Source organism: Zosterops lateralis (genome assembly GCF_965231275.1).
Source record: "Zosterops lateralis genome assembly, chromosome: 9".
Lineage (NCBI taxonomy): Eukaryota > Metazoa > Chordata > Aves > Passeriformes > Zosteropidae > Zosterops > Zosterops lateralis.
In genome coordinates, this window is record NC_139769.1 from 23,857,653 (window position 1) to 23,878,051 (window position 20,399).

Genomic DNA, 20,399 nt, shown 5'->3' on the forward strand with positions numbered 1-20,399 from the left:
TGAAGACTTGTCACTCCATGCCACCATTACCAACACCAAATATTTTTCTTTTCCAGTTTGGGCCCAGGAACATCCTCTGGGGGGAGGTCAGGAGGGATGGACATTAGAAGATGTGCATTAGCATCAGCCACCTTCCCTTTGCACATCTGTGGTCACTGCATCCAGACCAAACCTGCTTTCCTTGGCTTGCCCCTCACACGTTTCCTTGCCTCTCAGTCATGTTACTAGCACCAAACTGGAAGCATGAAGCAGAAGTCCACTGGTTTTAAAGATAACTCTACTTAATTTTAGTATCAAACTCACAAGTCTGGACTATGATCTAATATCTGTTAAAGCTTTCTAGTTTCCTCTGGCTGTTACTGGTCAGCATTTAAACAGGAAGCAAGAGATGGGTGCAAGGTGAGGAAGTAGAATAGGATACCAAGGATTATCAAGGAGATGTACAACAGTCTATGACAGTAGTGAAAAATGGTTTTACTGGGGTATTTGATGTTAAGTCCTAGTGAAAGAAATTCCCTTTTTAGAGTTAGGTTGACCTTTTTCAGGTCTATTTACAGAATTGTTTCTAATTTGTAACTGTAAAGCTATTATTTACTATGACTGGGAAGACAGTATTAAAAAATGTTACCATTCATACCCTACTGGTTGTCCTATGAAGTCTTGCTGACTCTGGTACTGATGCAGTGATGAATTTTGCAGCTCCCCAAGACATCTGTGCTGCTTGGGTACAGCTCACCACCACAGCCCTGTTCATTCACATAAAGATCTAATTTGTGTGATCCTTGGGGTGTCCTGTGCAAGGCCAGGAATTTAGCTCAGTGATCCTTGTGGGTTCCTTCCAGCTCAGGATACTCTAGGATTCTAATTTCATGTTGCTTTCAAGAACTGGTTCAAAAGTTAATGAGCTCTTAAGGGAACAGCCAGGTGTTGAAAAAAGTGAAAGTGTGTCTGGGAGCTCAACTGCAGGTTCTGAAGGGAGAAGGAGCCATGGACTTTTTAGCATCTACAAATGACAACTTCTGGTTTTATTTATGTGCTTAGTGCTTTACATATTAAGGAGTGTCGAACATGAAAGTACTGCTTAACAATATTCAGTCTGGTTTTTAATATCTAATCCATCATGGCCAGTTAAGTGGGGAAGCAATAATCCTTGCCTGCACTTGATGAATGGCACAGTCTAAACAGGGATTGACATGCTAATGAGGAGCTTAAGCAGGCGGGATACAGAAAACCGAAAATTAACCTGAAATGACATTTATGTTTTCCCAGTAAAGACAGAGCCAGCAGCGAGTTCACTGTGCCAGTGCATGGATCTGTGCTTTGCTTCAAAAAGCCACAGAGCCAGAGCACCAATGGATCCTGTGCATATTGAATTACTGAAATTCAAGAAGAAAGAACTACCTGAGCCACGGTGCCATCGATTGCTCTCTGCTGCACCCACCTGAGGAACCTTGGGTTTGTATACCACATATATCAAATATTTTTGGCTTTTGATATCACCGAGTTCTCATAAGGGGGTTTGGAAACAACAATGATTTCTTCTGGTTTTCCAATTCCAAGTGGAAAAAGAGAAAAGTAATATTAATAATAGCCTCAAAACCATAATGTGAAGGATAACACTTGACAGTTGACTTGAATTTTTATCTTGAAAATTAGGATTTCAACTTACTAACTGATCTATTTTTTCTGCTCCCAAATCAGAAGAGTGAGGAGATCCAGTCACATTATTAGTCACATTAGGCATCTCCCAAATACATCCCTGCAGAGATAAAGGAAGGAAGTGAAAGCCTGTAAATTCTCTCCAAAGACCACTATGGAAGCATAAGGAAAGGACAACTAAACTCATAATACAAAAATTAAGGACAGCAATGGAAAACTGCCTGGTTTTGCTCTTAGGAGAAGCCAAATGAGAAGTTTTCTAATACATCTCTGAATGTGAGACAACTTTAGAGTTTTAGATATCTATAATCTCCTGGAATGCCCTCATGCTCATAAACAAAGAAGCCCAAAAAGCCCTGGGGATTGCATGGATTTATGCAGGAAAGGCAGAATGTGTATTTTCAGACAAAAGTTTTCAAGTGCCAGAGGTCTTGAGACCCATCTCAAATAGAATAACCAGTGTCCCGCTGGATAGAACAACCCCAAATTAATGAACTAAATTTTGCTAATTTTCTGATTTGTAATGTGAATGTGACAAAGCCAGGAGAGAGCCTTGAATCACTCCAAGCTGCTGGGATCACTGGGAGAGCAGATGAGCAGTAGCACTGGTGTTTACTCCGTGGCCTTTTACAGCTGCCATAAAACGGTCCGTCCCCCTCCCTTAGGGCTACTGCAGACATTTGCTTTGGCTAGTGGAGCTGGCAGGCTGCTCACAGGAAGCTCAGCAATGCCTCAGGAATGGAATTTGGCTCTGCTCATCCTTTGGGCGTGGCAGCAGTCTGCCACGAGAGGAGAGAGAAAGGAGAGGGGGTAAAAAATACCACACCTGTGTCTGTAGAGGCCAGTTCTGTGCAGGTATATGGGGGAGAGGCTCTCGGATGAGCCCAGCGGAGCACAGTGGCCCTGCTGTGCTGGTACAGATGAGCAAGGGCAGTGAAGTAAAGATGGGCTAAGCCATGCTGACCAAAAAGAACAGACCAAAAATAGACAGCAGCGGGTCAGCATCTTCATCCTGCACCAATCCTGCCCACAGCAGAGACAAACAGTACCTTTCCAAGGGCTTGCTAAGGAACTTGAAACTTTCCTATCCCAGGAGAGGCACTGGAGAGGCTGTCAGCCTCAGGAACATCTCTAGTGCATCAGTTATGGCAGATACCTCTGTAATATAAACAAAGATAACTTTGTTTCCAAAGACTTTTCCTTGTTTTCAATAGGAATGTCCATGTTCACACCACCATACCAGTAATGGTTCATAAAGCATCTACACCAGGACATGGATATTATTAGGTAAAAGTTGAACATGCAACACACATCGATCTTGGTTTGATGTAAATTAGGATAAATTGTGCAGAAAGATGTTTCTCTGCACATGCTAATTAATGACTGCTAAGGATCACTGTCATCACCAGAAAATGGGAGAATCAGAGCAAGTCTCTACATCAGTTTGTCCCCAAAACAGCAACACCTCTCCATTAAACAGATGAGTAGAGGGTTCTGTAGGACCCTCACCTGCTCTGCTGTGAGGTTTTGCAACTTTTTAAGCTGGCTCTAACACATAACAAAGAGAGAAAAATAAAGCCAAACCCTGAGCAGAAACAGCTTACAAGTTTCAGGCTGCTGTTTGATAATCTTTATTGAAAGGGTGCAGCACCAATAAGGAAAACAAATCAACAGCTGAATGTGAAAGCATTTTCAGGCTTGCAGACTCTCAAGACCTTCAGATTAAGATTTCCTCTTCTTCCCTCACTCAGGACAAAGCCCAAGAATAATTTTTTTTCAAAACTCAGAAAAAAACACAGAAGTTTTGTGTTTGAGTATTCCCAGTTGCATACACTTGACAAAGTTTTAAAATTATTTAGTTGGTTGTTTGTTTTTTTTCCCCAAAGAAACATCTCTGGGATTCAGACTGATTGTGTCACCTCAAGTGACTGTAAAGTCATTTTAAAATGTCACTCTAAATCTATCACTGGGACAAAGCTGATGTTACAACAACCTTTATCTCCCTGAATGCTCTCAATCATAAGAGTCATCAGGATCCATGCCAATGTGGCCCACTTGATATTTTTTACCAAAAAGATGTTTCCTGTCAGCTCTCGAGATAAATTGCTATAGCCTTAAAAATGCCATGCACACAGAATAATAAAGCAGCATGGAACAATGGTTCTGGAATAACAAGAGCAAGATGGGAAGAAGACACACAGCTGGAGTGAGGAGACGAAGGTCAGAGATTTCTGTACAGCCAAGGATGGAGCAACTACAAGCTGACAGGCATTTCTGCATGAGGTCAGCTGAGCCAGAGGAGTTTCTGAGCAATGTGACATTAACATTGCCAGGCATATGAAGAACCAGAGATAGACACAGCTGTATGATCTTGTGATTCAGCTTACAAAGCCACTTAAATAAATGGTTTGTAATGTAAACCAAAAACCAGCATTTGTGAGAACAGCATCTTATCCTTCTGCAATTCTTTCTAGGTAGAATACTTGCCCAGACTCAAAAATATTAAAAAACATACATTCAAAAGAATGGCTACATCAGGTAGCCATAGTAACCAACACCTAGAAGTGGGCAACAAAGAGCGTTGAAGCTGTCCCAAATGTTGATTTCTGCATTTACTTTTAAAAGGATGGCTCCTTTCCTCATTGCCTGCAACTTCATATATCCAAAGTTGTCTAAACAATGCAAGTAACTTACTTGGCTTTTCCCCACATTATGTAACTTACCTTGCTTCCAGCTTCCACAGGGCCTTTGCTTTTGGACTGAAGAGTTCCAGGTTCAGCCTCAGTAAAGGTGACCTTTAAACTGAGTAGAGATTCTCCAGAAGAAACCCATGGAGGAGGAGTTAATGTAAAATTAATTACCCAGGTAATTAAGGACTTAAAGACTCAGGTCTGGTTTGTAAATGTCAGTAATCTTTGTCAGGAAAGCAAGTTTAGTAAAACCACACCTGCAGAAAGCATTGTCTGAAGAAGGCTTAAAAATCATTGTAAATAAGTAAGGGAAGAAAAAGACCTGAACACATAGTAGCTGCAAAGACTTTTCTATAAAAACATTTCTATTATTTCTGTGTATCCAAATGAAAAAAGTACTTCTAAATTGTACCCAAATCTCACATCTAGCATTTTTACTCTGTTAAAAATTTGGAGAGAGTTCAAAGTGGTCACAAAGTACCTAAACTGGCAATCCCCACCACAGGATGCAAAGAGAGTGACATACTGGGAGAACATCTGCCATCCCAACTGTGACCTGGAAGGGAATGTGAGTGAGAGTACTTGGGCTAAATATAAGCAAGATGCTGAATATCTGCTATATACTTCAAGGGACTAACAAAGTCATGTGCCATCTATTTGTGCTGCATTGTTCATTCCTGTTTTCTCTCTTTGGAAAGCCAGATGTTGGTAATCTGGGACCTGGCCAGGGGGCTTCCAGTGAGGGAATGGTTGTTGTTGGCTCTTGTCCTGAGAAATTCAATTTGTTAAAACTGGGGGTACCTGTGGATGTCCACAGGTGAGCTGGAGATGAGGTGCAAATAAGCAAAAGCTTTCCAGCCTGAGTTTTACAGGTTAACAATCAATGTCTCCTGTTGCTTAGCTCCCTTGGGACTTGAGGCCTCACATCCAGGAAGAGCAACGAATGAAGACATAAACACAAGGTGGGGCAAAAAAAAAAAAAAAAAAAAAAAAAAAAAAAAAAAAAAAAAAAAAAAAAAGAAGAAAACTTTACATGTTTTAATAGAACCACAAAATCCCAGAATGGTTTGGGTTGGAAAGGCCCTTAAAGCTCATCTTGTTCCACCCCCTGCCATGGGCAGAGACACCTTCTAGCAGACCAGGTTGCTCCAAGCCCATCCAGCCTGACCTTGCACACACCCTAAATTTAGGTGAGCTGAAAAGAATTCTTGGTGATTACCTGGAAGCTTATGATGCTTTCAAGTACTGTGTGGGGAATGACATTTATATTTGTGTAAATTAATTGGAATGGAGCAACCCTGAAGGTGGTGCTGGCAAAACTCATTAAATCAAATTTACCTGCTGTGTGACCAACTTCATTGTAAGGAGAAACATGGGTAGTTCAGCAAAATAAGGGAGAAGCCGAATATTCCTGTGGATTTGTAAAGCCCTCAAACAAGGGTATAAAATGAATACAACTGTTATCTGGTGGTGTCAGCTACATCAGTAACATTCAATAAGGCAGCCTTCCCTGCTCATGGGCACACCTGGGGAAATTTCTTAATTTTAACTACAGTAAAATGCAGGACAAACACGTGTAAGTTTCCAATACAATTTTGGAGCTTTGGGAGTTGCACCAAAGCATCAGTGGCAATGGTATGGCATGTATTACTGCATAAAGATGTTTATGTTCTGGAGCCTTTTGTTTTCTTAACCTTTGAAGTCAAACAGTTCAGGTGGCAAAAATTTGGTTGCCACAAACCAGTGGCTGATGGGGAGGTGTGAAATGTGTTTTGAGAATGATTCAAGTCAAAAAGTAGTCCAACAAAAACTACACTCTAGGTTAAAAAAACACTGGGCAGTCACAGTGAGATGCTATTTTAAAGAGCATTCTGTGATTTAAAATAGTATCTAAACCTCCAATGTTGATTTAATGCTACTTAAAATACCTTTCACTGACAGGAATCTGAATCCTTGTGAGAAAACAGGAGCAGAAAAGACTGACATTGTCATTCTATAAAGATATAGGTTCTCCTCTGCAACCTCCCCTCTTGTTTATTGTAAGTTAACTCCATCACAAACAATTAAAATTCATTGTTTAATAAATCAACATGCTAAATCTTGATTTTGCTTCTTGGTGTGATTTTAAAATAACGGCCTTATAGCTGGAGGTAATTTACTGTATCAAAGATGAATGTTGCAGTTGATCTACTCGGATAAATGCTTTTAATATAATAAATATACTGCTTTTAATATTATTAAACACATGATATAAATTTTTTCTTGAGCTCCAAAATGGAAGAAATGAATAGCAATTGCAGAAGCTACAGATCTCCTATCCTTCAAAGATCTGACAAGTAAAAGAACAGGATACTCAGTATAGAATTTCCCATCCCTTCACAATCAATCCATTTTGCTGAACACTTGACTTTGTTCCTCTGATATTTCCATGAACTGATTGTCAGGGATGAAAACGTGGGTAGTATGCTGAGGTTCCCAGAAAGCAAAATGCAGCCTACAGCTATAAAACCTGTGTTTTTTCTTGCCTACTTAGTTCTTATTTTAATAAGAATAATAGTTTTAAAATCTTCTCCTTAGGTAGTTTGCTAGTGGAATTAAAAAAAAACCCAAAAACTGTTAGCAGGAAACAGTCTATTTATAAAGTATTTTATACATTTTCCCATTGTTTATGGTATGTGGTGATAAGTTTAAAAATATCATTTCCTTTCCAACAATCTTGATTCTCCTCTTTGCTTTGATGATCTGTAAGTAGCCATGTGAGTGTTTACACAGCATTTTGCATGCCTTAAACCAGCAGGAAAAATTCTCCTATTATTAAAAAAAATATAGGTACAGAAGGAAACAGGAATTCAGTTCCTCCCAATGAATGAGGTTCCAGCACTCTGCCTTATGGATCAGGATTAATTGTAAATTAAGTGCGTCTTTTATTTTGCACACATAATCTGTATCAAAGCTACTGTACATGTTTCATGGTGAGTCTGTTTGATCTGAACAGCAACTTAACATGAGGATGGTATTCATGTTAAAAATAAGCTTTCATTGTTCTTGCAAGCATCTACCTAAGGATGGCTGAGTTAGAAACCTCTGAAATTGCAGTTCATATATGCTCTGTAGCTTTGCAGAGACTCTGTAGAGCTAATAGCTACATTTTCAGAAGATTCTGCTCATTCCAAGTAATTTTTTTTTCTGTTTTGGTTCTTGGCTACAGAGACCAAACAGATTTTCCCTCAATGGCTTCTTTTGTCTATTTAGTCTTTGGTGGCAGTGGGGCTTTGAGTTCAAAGAATGTCTCTTCTGTCCTCTCAACTGGTAATTGTCTGACCATCAACAGAGCCATGCAGGAGAGGACACAGTGAGCTGGGGGTACCAAGACTAGAACTGGGACATGCTGACAGAGAGCCAAGGACATGGGTATGTGCCCCAAAAGCAGCCCTGTAGGTCAGATTCCTTGAAGCTGCTCACCTTTCACTGTATTCCTCCTGTCATGTATCAAGGAAGCAGCTTTGCCTTAAGTCCATGTGGGAGCAGAGACAAATTGTTGAGATACGTGGGGAGGGACAAGCAGCTGGTGCAGATCAGTGATCTCCAGATCCCAAAGTTACATCCAGTGTTCCCAGCCTCCAGGTGGTCATCCAGGTTTATCTCTTCTGGCAGAACAGCAAACCAAGCTGCAGCCTGCTTGTCAAGACAAACTATTTATTTAGCAGGAGAAGCAGGAGCTCTGCCCATCCAAAGTCCATCATCGAAAAGTCTGGCTTTCTCAATCGACTGTCAGAGAAGCACAGGGTGGTTTCAGTTGGAAAAGAACTTTCAGGTCACCTAGTCCAACCCCCCTGCAGTGAGCAGGGACATTGTCCACTAGATCAAATGGTTCAGAGCCCTGCCCAGACTGACCTTGAATATCTCCTTGAATGGCTCCACTATTAGAAGATTGAGCTGACCTTGGATGAGTCCAATAGCTAAGAGAGACCTTAGGCTAAGAGCATAAAGTGTACAAGGCATTGCAGGTTTTTACAGGAAAAAGAAAGATCTAAAAGAAGATGGAGTTCCTCAGAGACTGCTTTTTTCTTTTGTTTTTGAAAAGCAAAGGAAAGTTCATGAAAATTAGGCATGAAGAACATCAGACTGACAAAAGTGAGCTCTTGTAATAAGGCAGACACTTGAACCAAGATTGCTCTCAAGACCATCACGTAAGAAGAAATGAAAGGTTTTACAAATGATAGAACACCACAATTCACTGCTAAAGAAATTATAGTCATGGCAAGAGTGACTGGCAGATGATGCCATGATGCCAGGCTGTGACCATAAATTATAAAGAACTGATTGGGATGAAAATTTCACCCCTGTTGTTACTCAGCAAAAGAAGTTAGCCAGCTTTCTGTTGAAACAATCTTGGGAATTCTGCTGGAAAGCCAGGAAGTTGTTAAACAACTTCATTATGGTCATACACCCTACATGGTGAGACTCCCATGACCACCTCCAAATACACACACTACTTTCTGGGATGCATTTTATCAGGCTTGGAAGATAGCTTGACTGAGAATGTTTTGGTGTAGTGTAAACAGGCCCAGCTCATGCATTCGAGGGATTTGTGTAGCCAAGCAAGTTGGTGAAGAACAGGACTCAGGCATTATCTAAATGGATTAGGGTAAATAAGTCTTGCTCTTTACAAAGCAAACTTCATTGGCATGTTGGAAACATAAATATTGCTGGAATTTTTCGGTGGCAGAGAATCCATCAGTGAAGCCTGTAGTGCAAGGATGATGGTGGCTAAACTCTCAGAGAATTTAGTGTCTCTATACTATAAATATAATAGCATACAGAAATAAATCTAATCAATTCTCCTGATGCACTTTCATCTGTGCAGTGCTGGTGTACTGTCTGAAGTGAGAAGGGAAGGGAAAAGGAATGCTGAGGAACATCTCTTCTCCAAGAGCTCCATTGGATGTTTCAAGGCTGAATGCACCTATCCATCCATGTCTTCCATGGGAAAGATATGGGACAGGCAAGGGAGAGCTTGGAGACAGGATGGGAGTATAGTTTGGGTTGGCTTGGGTTCTGATGTTACTGCCACGGTCTAACACAGACTGCAAGATGTGTTTCATTAAATTCCTCACAGGGGTACACGACAGATTAAAAGCAGGGAGTGAAGATAAAATATACAAATCTTATCTGGTAGGGATAAAAGATTACAAACTCAGTTTATATACATGAAAAAAGTTAAAAGGATGGGCTGTGTTTGAATCCACAACAGGAATATGGAAAGCTGCACAGGCCTTTCATGTCTAATTTTTGTTTCAGCACATTTTTTCCCCAACATAACCAGTATGAAGAAGAGAAAACGAGGCTACATTCCAGACCCACTTGGGGAAAGAGATAAAATAATGCATTTACATGTTTCATTTTTCCAGGGTTTGCTTAAACTTGTAAAGAAGCAGCTTACCTCACATGAACAGATTCTGAGATATATTTTTATTCACCTTTACAGCAACTACCCACAGTTGCTGTTCGAGATGATTTAGGACATTCTGCAAAAGAGTGATGAAGAAAGTCAAACCTAAATGAACCATTTTATGAAACACCTTCTGCTTTCATGACTAATAGCTCAGTTTTTCAGTTCTCTTAATAAGTTTACAGTAACTTTCTGCTTCCGTAAAATTATGATGAGATATGAATATTTAGTAACTAGTATGGTTGTCTGACTTATTCTGTATTTGTACTGATTGTGAATACTTCTGGCCATTTACCAAACAATTTCACATTCCTTTCACACCTGTCCTTGACTGTGGGAGAATTTCTCCTAAGCAGGATGTCTTTAAGCCCTACTTTAATACAGAATTGCATATCTCATACATTGTGACATCAATCCTGTGCTGTTAGTCCCCAGTGCGCTACTGGAGATCGCAGAGGGATTTCTTTTTCCATCCACCTGTAAAAGCAGCTGAATTTTGTCACCTAGCCTTTCTGAATTTTGACTCATCCTCACCAACTCTTTGGAACTGCTGACTCACTTGCTTTCTTTTAAGTTTTTTTGGCAGTTTGGTGGCCGGGGGTGGATGTCTGCTGCGATTACAATTGTTTTGATTGTGTCTGCTGAGAAAAGTGGAGGGGCCAGCAGGAAGCCCCCTGCACGACAGAGAGCAGGGCAGGAAGCTGCTGGAAACTTCTTATACTGCCCAAACCAGCCAGATTATGACAAGTGACATTTCCTAAACTTGCCTGGGTGGCTCCTCTGCTGGCGGATAACTCTGTGAGGCTGAGGGTGAGCACGGGGCTTTTGTGTCCTTCAGTTTTTAGTGTAAACTGACATCTATGTAGTGAAATGTTGGGGTATACAGTTTTAATTTGGGGATCCTAAAACTATTTACTTCTATTAGCAAAAGCAGGTTTTTTTCTCTGTGGGCGTTACTTTTACCTGTTTTAATAATTGACACACACGGAGCAACCAAGGTCTGCTATCACAGAATGAAATTTCTGAGTTTTTCCTTAGCATTTTCCTTTCCTATATGCATCCATATTATCCTTGAACAAATGCTGATGCTAAATCAGTGTGGGAAGATAGAAAATTAAAATGAGTGCCTCTTGCAAAAAACATTCTGGACCTCCTAAGCCCCAAATGGGTCAAATATCTTGGTGGGTGCATAGGTGTGCTAGCACTTGTTTTGAGCTGCTGTAGGACAGAGGCCGACAGTGCTCCTAATTAATTATTTTAACTTGCTTGTGGGCACCCACAATATTGTTGCAATTTTTTTTATCAAAAGGAAAGAAAACACTGGGTTTTTTTGGTTTTGTTTTTTTCTAAAAGGGGTCTATTCTAAGAGGGAGACTGCCAGCCTTGGGTGTTCTGGCCTTCTGAGAGCTGACAGAATTTCCTGTAAGAGTTGCCTTTATAAAAGCTGTCTCCTATCAGGTTTTTATGTTCTTTTTCCTTTTTTTGCAATTCTTATCTTTGTTCTTAGTCTCTCCCCACTTGTTCTCAATCATTTAACCCGATCTGTGTATGTTGAAAAAGAACTGAAGAAAGAACATACCCATTTTGACAGCTAACTCAGAGTAACAATTAACTTACAGTCAAAATGTGTGTCTGTGCCCATCACAGTCATGAACCTTATCCACAAATACTCTTATTTTACAGCTGGTTAACTGTAGGTGTCTATCCTATCAAATAGTCTGTCCTTCCTCCCAGCTGCTGTTGCCATATAGGTTAACTCACTATATAGGTCCTATATAGGTACTTTAAAATATTGAAAACTGAATAGTTAAAAACCTCAAGTAAATTATTTGGTTTAGGTGCTGACTATTTTTAAACCCAAGATTGTAGCGTGAAGCTGAATTTTTTTCCATTATCTATGGGAACCTTCGGGATAGGGACAGATGATCTCATTGTGTCACTGATAGGGATTTGTGGCAACACCCTTTGATCCTGCTTGGACTCCCAGCCCCCTTCTCACCTCTATCCCAACCCTTCCCTTCTTCACATCGAGCTGTTCCACATCGAGCCTTCCTTGCTGCCTGTCCCCCTGTGTCCACTCAGCTGCAGGCAGCAGCCAGGCTGTTGCTGAACCTGAGGAGCTCCAACAGCACGTTGTTTTCAGAGCCTCTGCCCTGATGGCATCAGCTCAGCACTGCTTTCACAACAGACGGCTTGTTTGCAGAAAAGGAGGAAAAGTGGGGGAAGCAGCGGAAATCCAACTTTCCACTGGAGATGTGTCATCCCAGGCTGAACAATAGCGAGGCAGCATGACTCTGCACTGCACTGTGTCCCCTCTGCTGGTGCTGGGGCTGCCAGGGGAACCCTCAGCGCAGAAATTCTCACCACGGCCAGCTTAATGCTCTGAGGGGAGGCAAAAAGGAACCTCCACACTGATGTGTTATAATACTCACGCATGTAAAAACATCTCCCAGCAGCAGGATAATTTCTAGGCTTGCTGACCAGTGTGTGCTGTGCAGACCTTGAGAACAGTCTGGCCCAGGCTCTTAATGCAAGGACTTCTGTAGGATACTTGTGTTTATTTTAAAACAACAATGTGCATTTTTTTTTCCCAGAACAGGCTGTATTTTTTCAGTTCTTTCAGCCACAGGCTGCATTCAGGCTTTCTCGGGATAAAACCAAGTTTACAAAGCCTTTCCTTGACTTTTCTATCGATTTTTTTTCCCTCAAGGAGTAGTTTCCTGTTTACTGAAGGGCTTCTGGAGGCACTTTCTCCTGTAAAAGCAGTTTTTTAGATTCATAGAAGGGCTTGGGTTGGAAGGGACCTTTTAAGGGTCACCAAGTCAAACTTCCTGCCGTGGGCAGAGACATTTTGGCTTTACAGGATTTCTGGATTTTACACAATCGCTCAACCTGAAAAGTCATGGAGAGATCTTAGGATAGCTAAAAGCTGTAATGAAGTCTATGGCCACATCTGACAGAGCTGATGCCTCTAAGCAACAGAGAGATCTGGGTTATGGTGGGGAAATAACCCAAAGTTCATTAAAAATTACAGTAGCTGAGGTGGGTCCCCTCAGATCTGCCTAGGATCATGTCCTTGGGTGGCACAAGCCAGCCAGGTTTGGCATAGCCTAGCTGGGAACCCACAACCAATTTTTGCACATTTCTCAAGAAACTTTTTTTTTTTCCACCTCTGGAAAGCATTTAAATGAAAAAAGGACCTGGTGGTGGTGGTGAACAGCTGGCTGAACACGAGCTAGTGTGTGCCTAGGTGGGCAAAAAGGGCAATGGCACCCGGAACAGAGACAGTGTGACCAGCAGAACCAGGGAAGCGATTCCTCCCCAAACCCGGCACTGCTGAGGTTCCTGGAGTGCTGCGTTCACTTTTGGGCCCCCCAATTCAGGAAGGACAGTGAGGGGCTGGAGCGTGTCCAGGGAAGGGAACAGAGCTGGGGAAGGGTCTGGAGCACCAGGAGAGGCTGAGGGAGCTGGGAAAGGGGCTCAGCCTGCAGAAAAGGAGGCTCAGGGGGACTTGTGGCTCTGCACAACTCCCGGACAGGAGGGGACAGCCAGGGGGGTCGGTGTCTTATCCCAGTAAACGAGTGACGGGACAAGAGGACACAGTCCTAAGCTGAGCAGGGAGGTTCAGGTTGAACATTTGGAAGAATTTCTTCATAGAAAGGGTGATGAGACAGTGGAAGGGGCTGCCCAGGGAGGTGTTGGAGTCCCCATCCCTGGAGGCGCCCAAGGACGTGGCACTCAGGGCTCTGGTCCGGTTGACAAGGCAGGGACCGGTGAAAGGTTGCCCTCGGTGGTCCTGGAGCTCTTTTCCAGCCTGAACGATCCTGTGGCGGTGTAGAAGGCTCAGCTCCGCGGGCTGTGCGGGCGCGGGGGCGCTGCCAGGCCCGGCGCTCTGCCGTGCCTACCCCGCGGTGGTTCCCGCGCTCCGTGAGGGCGAGGGCAGGGACCCCCCCCGCCCTGTGGGACCGGGCCCACCGCCGCCATCGCCGCTTTAAGGCGCGCATTCCGCGGACTCCGCTCCCGGCCTGCCCCGCGCCCGCCCCGCCCCGCCCGGCCTCGCCCCGCCGGGCCTCGCCCGTCTCAGCCCGCGGCCGGCGCGGAGCGGTGCTACCCGGCGAGCGAGCGAGCCCCATCCGTGCCCCCGCCGGCTCCCGCAGCCCCGCCATGGGGGGCGGCGGCGAGCGCTGGGCGCTGTGGCTGTGGGCGCTGTGGCTGTGGGCGCCCGCGCCGAGCGGCGCCGCGATGGACGAGTGCGCGGAGGAGCGGAGCGGGCGGGCGCAGCGCTGCATGCCCGAGTTCGTGAACGCGGCGTTCAACGCCACGGTGCTGGCCACGCACACGTGCGGGACGCCGGCCGAGGAGTACTGCGTGCAGACCGGGGTCACCGGCGTCACCCAGTCCTGCCACCTCTGCGACGCCGCCCAGCCGCACCTGAGCCATGGCGCCGCCTTCCTCACCGACTACAACAGCCCGGCCGACGCGACCTGGTGGCAGAGCCGCACCATGCTGGCCGGCGTGCAGCACCCCACCGCCGTCAACCTCACCCTGCACCTGGGTAAGGCCGGGAGCGGGCACGGGCGAGGGCTCCGGGAAGGGTGAGCCGGGGCAGCAGCGCGGGCGGGGGTGACCCGCTGGAGAGCAGCTCTGCGGGGAGAGCTGGGAGTGCTGGGCACAAGGAGCAGTCCACGGGCCAGGAGCCTGCCCTGTGCACAGTGCTGTCCTCTGTGCATCAGGACCGATATAGCCAGCTCCTCCAGCGCTGATCCTGCCCTTGTCCCCAGGCCTGGTGAGGCACATCTGGAATGCTGTGTCCAGGTCTGGGCTTCTCAGGAAAAGAGAGATGTAGAGCTCCTGAAGCAGGTCCAGCAGAGGCTGTGGAGATGATGGAGGGATTTGAGCATCTCTCTCACGAGGTGAGAGTGTCCAGCTTAGAGAGGAGATGGCTGAGAGGAGCCCTGTCTGCCCCTGCCTGCAGGGAGGGCTCAGAGGCTGGACACAGCACTCTGCTCCCTGGGGCCCAGCAAGGGGACAGGAGACCACGGGCAGAAATGGATGCCCAGGAAGTTCCACTGGAACATGACAAAGAACTTCTTTCCTGTGCAGTGACCGAGTACTGGGACAGAGACCAGAGAGGGTGTGGAGTCTCTCTCACTTGGAGCTATTCCAGACCTGTCTGGACACAATCCTGTGCCGTGTGCTCTGGGATGACCCTGCCTGAGCAGGGAGGTGGGACCCGATGACCCCCTGCGGTCCCTTCCAAGGTCCCTTCCCTGCCCCGTTCTGTGATTCTGGGCTGACAGGACACCCACGTTCCGGGGCATTGCCAGGGCCCTGTCTGTGTGAATGCCAATAACCAGGCCCTGGGTGGGCTGGTGTTCAGGGGGTGTCACTGAATCCCCCTCTGCAGGTCCCCAGCCATGTTCACCAGGTCTAAATCAATGCTGGCTGTGCCCCACAGTTGTGTTGGGATGTCCTCAGCCAGAGGCCTGGCCTCTTGCTGGTTCTTCACCCCTCAGTTGATGTTTTACTCCTATCTGCTCAACAGTGCTTGGTAAACTTGATTTTCAGCATTCTCCAGTTGGATATTGCAGGGGTTGCTCCATTGCAGTATGCACTGGAGGTGCTGTTGGTTTGCCAGAGGAGAGGCCGCGCTGCCAGAGGCAGCTGGAAGTGGAGCAGGTTACAGTGATCGTGTCCTACCCCATGCACCAGGGATCACATAGCCATTTATGGTGGAAAAATAGTAGAAAGAAATTCTTCCCTGTGAGGGTGGTGAGGCCCTGGCAGGTTCACCCAGAGAAGCTGTGGATGCCTCATCCCTGGAAGTGTCCAAGGCCAGGCTGGATGGGTCTTGAAGCAATGTGGTCTGGTGGAAGGTGTCCCTGCCTGTGGTGGAGGTGGAATGAGTTGAGCCTAAAGTCCCTTCCAACTCAAGCCATTCTGTGAAAAGACCTTTAAGACCAAGTCCAACTGGTAAACTGACTCAGCCAAGCTCAGGGTTGGATCACGGAGTTTTCCAGACAATAAGCTTTGGATCCAGGTAGGAGATGTTGATTTGAAAAGTGGCAGGCGCTGTTAGAAACCACGTGTGCAAGGGCACATCTGCTGTGTATCCTCTTATTCCTGGAGCAGCATTGTCTTTTAATTGCTGGCTGGGTTAGGCGTGTCAACAGCCAGCATTGCTGCTGAACTGTAACAGCCAGTCAAAAAAGGTGAATTTTCTAATTGGTTGTCAATTCCATAGGTTTCTTTGAGATAAAATATTTTGGCCTTCACTTTGGTTTGTGGACAAGCTTTTCTTTTCTGTTTTTTCAGTTATTCAAGCTATCATAATTTAATAGTAATTTAGAACTGGAAGACAAGCCAGTTGAGAGAAAGTTGAAACCACAACATATATCCTCTTGTCATTAAATCAAGTACATATTAAAGAAAGCCCCACTGCAGCCATTCACAGCTGCTAATCAAGAGCAGCTGTTGAGCATTAAGTTTAGTATCAATAGCAGTGTAATTCAGGGGAAAAAAAGGTGTTGAGGCTTGGAGAGCTGGATCTTGTGAGAGCTCACACCTGCATTGGTGGGATGTCGTTGAAGTCACCCAGTCCTGTACCAGAGTCACCTGATGAGCACATCCAGGAGTCCCAGAAGCCTGGAGTGCCTCTCTGCCCCAAAGTGTTTCCTTGTGTTTGGAGCTTCAACATAAATATACCACATAAGCATATCTTACAGTCCCTTTTTACCTTCTTTTCTTTGTACATTAGGAATTTTTTTTCAAGACTCCTGGAAAGCAAAGATTTGATCTCAACTTCTTTTTAATAACAATTATTATAATTCTTATTATCAAGGCAAAAACTTCCAGAGCCATCTGTATTACTGCTGTCCTTGGTTTTGCACATCCATATGTATATAGGTGTTCTTTGAAAAACGGTTTGTTTCTAAAGTACTGGGAGCAGTGTGCTGTGTCCTGGGCTTTGAAGAAATGCACACATTTCTTTGCTGAAAACAACTGCATTTTTGAAATACTGTAGCATTGCAACACTTTCACTTGTATTCCAGGCTTGTTTGCAGGTTCTTTGGGAATTTGCTTTGCCATGTTTTTTGAGTATAGTACAACTTCAAAGCAGAAGCTGCCTAACCAATTTTGATACATTTGAGGGGCTTTTTTGGTCTGATTTTTCCTTGTTAGGTTTTTGGGTGGAGTATTTTTAGTACAAAGCCTTTTAAGAATCAGAAGCTTGTTGTGGGCATGGTGGTGGTGAAGTCTGTTTTAAGATGACAACAGCAAAGGGCTGTGTGACTCTGTGTTCCTGAGTTTGTGGCAGGTTGAAGAGTTGTCGGGTACTGACAATACCTTTTTAGCCTGAAATGCCCCAAACTGCTCTGCAGCATTGCTCTTCCCTGCTTTTGTGAGGTCTTAAAACCATCTTTGTTTGAGTGAGCTGCTGGGTGCTTCGTTTGGGTTCTGTGTGCCTGCAGGCACTCTGGTCTGTGGGACACTTAATTATTGGCATCACTAAGAGAAAGAGGCAAAGAGCTTGACAAGTATTTATGTACTCGGTAGGACATAAAGGCATTCTGGGGCACAAAGCCCTTTCATGCAGTTAGTTCTGCCCGGTCTTTGAGGATTAAGCTCCATGCTCAGACCGTATCCTTACTTGATGCTGCAATTGCCTTCATTTCTGAAAGCACTGGTGTCCTGAATGGTTAGTGCTGTTTTGCACCTGGTCAGGACCGGCTGCATTGACTGTAGGTTTCATGTACATGCTGCCCTGTGCTGAGTTTTTTGGCAGTTTGAGATGTCTTGATTAACATCCAGCAATGTTCAGTCTGTGTAGAACAGAACTAACATTTCAGAAGGGCCCGGAAAGGTCAGTAAAGAACTGCAGGTCTGTTGCCAACATGTGGATTTCTTTGATTCTCCTTACAATTTGTGGTTCAAAACAAGTTCTAAAACCTTTAGTTTTGGGACTAGGTGCTGGCACAAAGCCTGATACAGAAAAATACAGCACAGATCACTACTACTGAGTTAAAGGCTCAGATCCCAGGAGTGTTTGGAGATGACATCTGTGGCTAGAAGTTAGGGTGCTCCCTGGGGAGAGGGGAATTGGGGTAATTACCACTCCCTGCATCAGGAACATCTGGAGCTGTAAAGGCAATTTCTCTTTGTATGAGAGGGTATTATCCTGAGTAAGGATAAGTTAGGGGTCTGGAGACATGAATTTCCAGCTGTAAATCAGGAGAAGAGGGAGCTGAACCTGTTCACAGAGTGGTGTCTGGACAATTAGGTTACTGAGTGAGAACAGGGGAGAGCATTGCTGTGTCCTTTCTTCCACTTTTTTAAAAAGTATCCCTTGGCTTCCCTATTTTCCTTAGAATTAATTACTGATTCAGACTTGACCCAGTCTATTTTTTCTTACTGCTCTCCCACTATGTTCCCATATATTCCCAAATAAAGGAACTTAAAGGCAGCGGTGCCAACTTTCAAATAGAATATGGGAGCCAAGGCCTTACAGTGTGTTGTCTGCTTTTTTTGAAGCCAGGGTGTCATGTTATTTTTACTATCTGTGCTGTTTGCTTGTCCTGGGAGCGTTGGGATAGTTCTGGCATCTCCCCAGTGCTTTGTGTGCATACGCTTGAGCACAGCATTGCTGTTTAGACCCCTGACACACAGAAACAAAGCTGTGTGTTGAAGATGCTCCCTTGAACATTGGAAGAAGGGGAAAAGAGGCAGCGTGGAAATATGTGGACCATTTGGGTGCTGGGTGCTCTTGCTGGGATAAAGGTTTGCATTTTTTCAGATGTCGTATAATTTTTCAGAGCAGATTCTCACTATTTCCTTCTGCAGCTCTAATTACTGTGTGCTTTCTGTTGTTTCTACACTTTTTAAAATCCACTTCTACGTGTGCCTTTGTGTTCCCTTCCCAACCAGCTGTGCTAGAGCCACCTGATTTTTTCCCACCACTTTTACTTCCTGGCCAGATCTGCTTGATTTCAGCTATTGTGGTCCCAGTGTTTTGTCCCTTGGACAAAGAGGCAGCCTCCTCAGTATGCTGGTGGCTGTTCCCTGGTGGAGTGACTCCATCTCCACTGAGAGCAGCCATGCTTTTATCAGCAGCCTGTGAGCTCAGAGCAGTCCAGTCTGGTGTTCCTGGGGCGGGTGACTGTCCACTGCATCTCAGCAGGGATGGTGTCCAAATGTGCTTGACCGATGATGCTGGTGGCCTCAGCTATGAATTCAGGACTATCTGGAAGGCAGAAAAGATTAATTCCTGCCTCGTCTGTCATTGTCTCAGAAGAAGAGGCAGTGACTACTGCTGGAAGCAGCCCTCTGGTAGGCTGCCTTTCAAGGAGAAAGATGAAATTGTTGGGGTTGCCTTGGTTAAAAACATATTGGCTCCTGAAATCTTTACTATAGACCAGCCTGGAAACTCACGTCACCAAGCCAGATGGTGTCTTGTGTATATAAAATAAAGAAAAACTTGGGAAAGCTGTTGGTTGCTAAAGAAATGAATTACCCTTCTACTTCACCTCCCCTTTTTCTACCCGCCCAGTCCTTTATTTGGCTCTGAGGAGAGCGATGATGCTCGGTTATATATACTTTGCCGGCAAAGCGTGGTTTGGGGCATGACTGCCATTTGAAGGCATTTACAAGGAAACCCAGGCGAGTTGCCAGTTCTTGTGCTCAGCCCTGGCTTGATTTGCCCGTTGTTTTCAGCAGACGAAGTTTTTTTTTGAGTCAGTACAGAAAAACAGTGGGGTTTTTTTCAGAAGGGAGAGCTATAAAATGCGACTTAAACCAAGCAGGTAGTTTATACCACTGGGATGCAGTTGATCAGTTTTATTCAGTGCAGCAATGCCCTCAGTTTGCCTGTTATCCCATTAAAACTTTATGAGGCTGTGGTTTGCTGCTTTCCTTAGGGAACCACTGTGGTAAAACCAAGTGCAAGCAGGCAGGGTGTATGCACGTGAAGCTTTGCCTGGCGTAGCTGCAATTTAAAAACTCGGCGGTAATTAAGGCGTTGGGAGGGCATTTCCAGCTCCAAGGCTGGTGTTCAGGGTGTGTCAGAGCCTGGGCTTTGCCGTGGTATTTGCGGAGCCCTCGGGGAGACACTATTTTAGTTGGTCTCGCAAAGGCTTGGTTTACATTTTGCAGGTTTCAACACGAGCACTGAAGAGATCTGGGCTTTTAATGGCCAGCAGTTATTCAGTGCAGTTATATAAAGGTATTGCTTCCTGCGTACGCTTCAAATTCCCAAGTTTTTCTCCTACTCTGTCTCGGGATGCTGATGCCTCTGCGTGATGCCTTTGGGAATACTATACATGGCAGAGCACTTATTTTGGGGGGCGGAGAGAGCTGGAACTGTGTGGTGTTTTGCTGCAAAACCAGCTGTTATTTGTGGTGCTTGCCCTGAGTTGGTAGAATAATTAGTCGCAGGTTTTCACACACTCAGACAGTTCCTTTTGTAAGTTTAAACCTTTGAAACTGTTAGCTGCTCAGAACTGTTAGCGTGCTGAAAAGCTCTTGGCCTATTAGGTACATTTCTCTTGTAGCCCGAAGCTTTGGGAGGCTCTTGCAGCCTCTGAGTCTGTAAGTGAAAATCC

The 20,399-nt window shown here is 44.8% G+C and overlaps 1 protein-coding gene across 1 annotated transcript in view; it reads left to right on the forward strand.

Annotated features, from left to right (window-relative positions):
- Window positions 1-13,965: 13,965 nt before the first annotated feature.
- Window positions 13,966-20,399, forward strand: part of LAMC1 (laminin subunit gamma 1) — a gene marked incomplete at its 5' end in the record, with an annotated part of 66,173 nt that continues 59,739 nt past the window's right edge. Inside the window, one exon of the mRNA XM_083867397.1 lies at window positions 13,966-14,356. Within this exon, the coding sequence (XP_083723523.1) occupies window positions 13,966-14,356 (391 nt within the window). The remainder of the gene's footprint in view (window positions 14,357-20,399) is intronic.